Genomic DNA, 4005 nt, shown 5'->3' with positions numbered 1-4005 from the left:
CTGCAGGGGCCCTTGGGGTGTTCGCTGAAATCTTGTCTTATTCTACAGCTTGGTCTGTTCAAACCTGTAGCATGAGGGGGAAGGGAAGGGGAGCAGCAGGCAGCCCAGCCAGGACACGCCCCGCCAGGGCAGAAGCAGCGCGAGCCCCGGGCCCCCCAGCTCCGGAGAGGCCTGGGCTGCTGCGATCCCCATTCTGCCTCCCGCCACTCCCCTCTCCCCCAGCGGCCTGAGCTGGACTCTTGTCCCCGCCCCCCCGCCCTGCATGCCTTTGCCTGGGAGGCTGTCGCGGCCCCACCAGCTCTGCAAGCCCGTCCTTGGCGACAGCTAGAAGCATCCCTGGGTGCAGGGTGGAGTGCAAACACCAGAGCAGCACAGTCGCCCCGCAGAGCCCATGAATGGTGGCTGGGCAGGGGCGATCCAGGACGGGTCAGGATTGGGGCGGGTGCAGGCCTTGCTTTCTCACTTTGGCCCTGGGAAATGGCTGCACTTGATCTGGAGGGTTTCCAGAGGAGGCTTTTCTGGTGCGATCCCCCTGCCTCACTCAATGAATGTTACAGGAAGACCAGATGTCACTGCCTTCCACTTGCAACCCTTCCATGCTTTCCACCAAAACATCCATTTGTGGGGTGGGGTGGGGTGGGGCGTGGGATAGCTGCACAGGGCCCTTTGACTGGTAGCGCTGGGAGCCCTCTGCGTGGCAAAAGCACTGCCTGGCAGAGTGGAGGCCTCCCTGTGGCGTTCCCGTCTCTGCCCAAGGCATTATTAACACCGGCCGCAACACCGTATTCATGGCTCTTCCAGGAGATGTTACCAGGCCCAATAGCATATGTACATCCATCCTGTGCTCACAGGGACCTCCGGCATCACTGCTGCCATGTGCTGGCTGCAGTGTGCCATTCTCACCAGGTCAGCCATGCAGATGACCCCAAATGCTTGTATGATTGCCTCACAACACCTCTCTGTCTCCCTTCAGAGCCCCTGCCTGATCCCCCTCCAGAGGATACATCTCATTTGCACCAGGGACAAGCCACACGATAAGACATTTGCCATGGCGGGCACAGACCCAGTCCCGATCATGCAAGTCCGTGAAGAACCGCACTGGCCCTTTCCTACTGCGACGGACCTGCAAGAGGACCGCATCATCGCAGGCATTGTCAAAGAGCCCGGCAGGGAGAAGCTGAGCATCCGGCAGGCAATGCACCGGGGTCTCCTGACCCATGGAACAGGCCTGGCTTTGCTGGAGCACCAGGCAGCCTCTGGGTACATCGTGGACTCTGCCAAGAACCGGATGCTGTCCGTGAGGGATGCCAAGAATGCTGGCCTCGTGGACCGAGAGCATTTCAACACGCTTCTCATTGCAGAGAAGGCTGTGACGGGCTACACTGATCCCTTCTCAGGGAACAAAATCTCCCTCTTCCAGGCCATGAAGAAAGGGCTCATCATCAAAGACCACGGCATCCGCCTGCTGGAGGCCCAGGTTGCCACAGGGGGCCTCATCCACCCCATGCACAGCCACCGCCTCCCTGTGGAAGTGGCCTACAAGTGGGGCTACTTGGACGCAGAGATTTTCCACCTGATCTCAGACCCTGCCAACCACACCAAGCGCTGTTTTGACCCCAATGCCTGTGAGAACCTCACCTACCTGCAGCTCCTCTCAAGGTGCATCCTTGATCCTGACACTGGCCTGCTGATGTTTCAGGTGATGGATAAGGGGTCCATCCACCTGGATGAGAATATGCGTAAGTGCTTAAAGTCCGCAACAACCAAAGTTCACACGGGGCTTTTTCAGCCAGGCCAAGACGTCTCTGTGTGGGACCTCCTGTTCTCCAGATACATCCCTCGGCATAAGAGGCAGGAGCTCCTAAGGCAGTACAAAGCTGGCACCATCACCATCAAAGACATCACCCAAATCCTCACCAGCATCATCGCTGAGGCAGAGACGAAAAGCAAGCAAAGGCCCACCCAAGAAATGAGTTTGCCAGAGATGAAGAAAAACAAACTCACATCAGAGTGGGAACGAATGGAGAAGACCCTGAAGTCCAGGATGATCAAGGTATCCACTGGTGAATTGCGTGGACGGAAGGTCTCAGTCTGGGACATGCTCCACTCCAAACATATTCCAAAGGGCAAAAGGAAGGAGCTGCTGAAACTGTACAGGGCTGGCATACTCACCATTGACCAAATGGAGACCGTGGTCACCGCCATTGTAGCCAAACTGGAAGAGCTGGAGGAGGAGGAGGAGGAGGAGGAGGAGAAGGCCCAAGAGCTGGGTCATGGGACAACTGTGGGCCAGGAGGAAGAGGGCAGATTCGACCCCCAGGAGGCACAAGTGAGGCAATCCTTACAGTTGATATGCATCCCTGTGGAGTTTGGAGAGTTTAAAGGGCAAAATGTCCCAGTGCTGGACCTTCTCTATTCTAAGTATTTCCCTCAGGATAAAAGACAGGAGCTGCTGGAGCTGTACAGAACAGGGATGCTCAGCCCTGTGCAAATGATGGCTGCTGTCAGTGGCACCTTGGAAAAAGCAGAAGCTGGTAAAAAGAAGTTCCTTGTAAGAGTGAAAAGTCGGAGCCAAGCAGCGTCAAAGGAGGCCAAGGTTGCGGATTCCTCACCCAGCCAGAGTTCAGACGAGTTGCTAAAGGCCAAACTCGTCACGTTGCCCGCTGGAGAGTTCCAGGGTCAGCAGCTGTCTGTGTGGGATCTCCTGTTCTCTCAGTACCTCACCAGAGACAAAAGGGAAGAGCTCCTGAGGCAGTACAGGAGTGGCAGGTATAGTGTTCAGGAGCTCGCGTCCATGCTCACCATCCTGGCCTCACTGCATGACCTTTTCTCTGCTTTGGAGCAAACAGCAACCAGACCCAGTGGCCCTCCCACTGCCCAAGACCTGCCTGGCCCTCTCGAAACATCATTGGAGGAGGAGGAGGAGGAGGAGGAGGAGGAGGAGGAGCAGGCTGATGACACTGACGACGACGACAGTGCGGATGACGAAGAACAGGACAAAAAGGACAAGGTCTTGAAGTCCCGGATGGTTGAGGTTCCTGTCGGGGAGTTCCGTGGACAGAAGGTCTCTGTGTGGGACCTGCTCCACTCCGAGTACTTCCCAGTGAAAAAAAGGAAGGAGGTCTTGAAACTGTACAGGATTGGGATTCTCACAGCTGACCAAATGGAAACCGTGATCACTGCTGTTGTAATCCAAGTAGCAGAAGAAAAGGCGAGGGAAGGCCAGCATGCGAGCGTCCCCCCCAGCCTCGGCGCAGGAACGCTGAAAGGAGCAGGGAGCATCTGCTTCACCAAAGACAACCCCTGGGGCCGAGCCACAGAGATGCTCACCTTTGAGTTTCCCCTGGGCGAATTCCAAGGCCGGCGCGTCTCCATGTGGGATCTGCTCTTCTCTACATATGTTTCTGAAACCAGACGGCAGGAACTACTGGCAAGGTATATCACTGGAGCACTGAGCAGCCAGGAAATGGTCACCAGCCTCACCAGCCTCATTGTGGAAGCACACAAGCAGAGAAGCACCCCCTGGACTCCACATGCCTTTGGCCTGCTGCACCCCGAAGCGTCCCACATGCATTGGGCCTCCATGCATGACCTCCTCTATTCACAGGAACAAGAAGCCCACAAAGCCGGGAAGGTGACCTTCAGTGAAATCACCATGACTACCACGGTGTTCCAGGGGCCGGAGCAGCAGAAGCAAGGGTAGCCCGTTGCAAAGGAGCCTCCTGCCATGGGCGGATCCAGGGGCTGGGAGCTCACCGGCCTGCATGCTGCAGCACAGGGCTCCGGCGAGCGCCCAGGGCAGGGAGGAGGAGAGTCCCAAAGGGAAGGCTGAGCGAGGGGGAGGGGGTGGGTTGAAGAGCGGGCAGATCGTAGGGTGGGGTGGGGGGAGGTTTAAGACATAGGGACAGAGATTCTGGGCTCGTCCTGACAATCAGCTCAAGGGTGGCCCCTTTCACAGGACTTTCATGATGCAAAGCAGTATTCAACTCACACATGATTCATTAA

The 4005-nt window shown here is 56.9% G+C and overlaps 1 protein-coding gene across 1 annotated transcript; it reads left to right on the top strand.

Annotated features, from left to right (window-relative positions):
• The first annotated feature begins 826 nt into the window (after positions 1–826).
• Positions 827–3703, top strand: LOC146346427 (uncharacterized). Its single transcript, XM_084848445.1, has one exon. It carries the CDS (start codon positions 827–829, stop codon positions 3701–3703), a length of 2877 nt encoding a protein of 958 aa, XP_084704571.1.
• The last annotated feature ends 302 nt before the right edge of the window (positions 3704–4005 follow it).

Source organism: Heloderma suspectum, chromosome 4 (genome assembly GCF_057233095.1).
Source record: "Heloderma suspectum isolate Gila_16-S chromosome 4, 16-S_ref, whole genome shotgun sequence".
NCBI lineage: Eukaryota > Metazoa > Chordata > Lepidosauria > Squamata > Helodermatidae > Heloderma > Heloderma suspectum.
Note: the sequence above shows the minus strand (reverse complement) of the source record. Positions and strands in the feature narration are given on the sequence as shown.

Excerpts from the sequence above, each read along its gene's own strand:
- LOC146346427 (XM_084848445.1), top strand. The coding sequence starts at position 827 with ATGTACATCCATCCTGTGCTCACAGGGACCTCCGGCATCACTGCTGCC.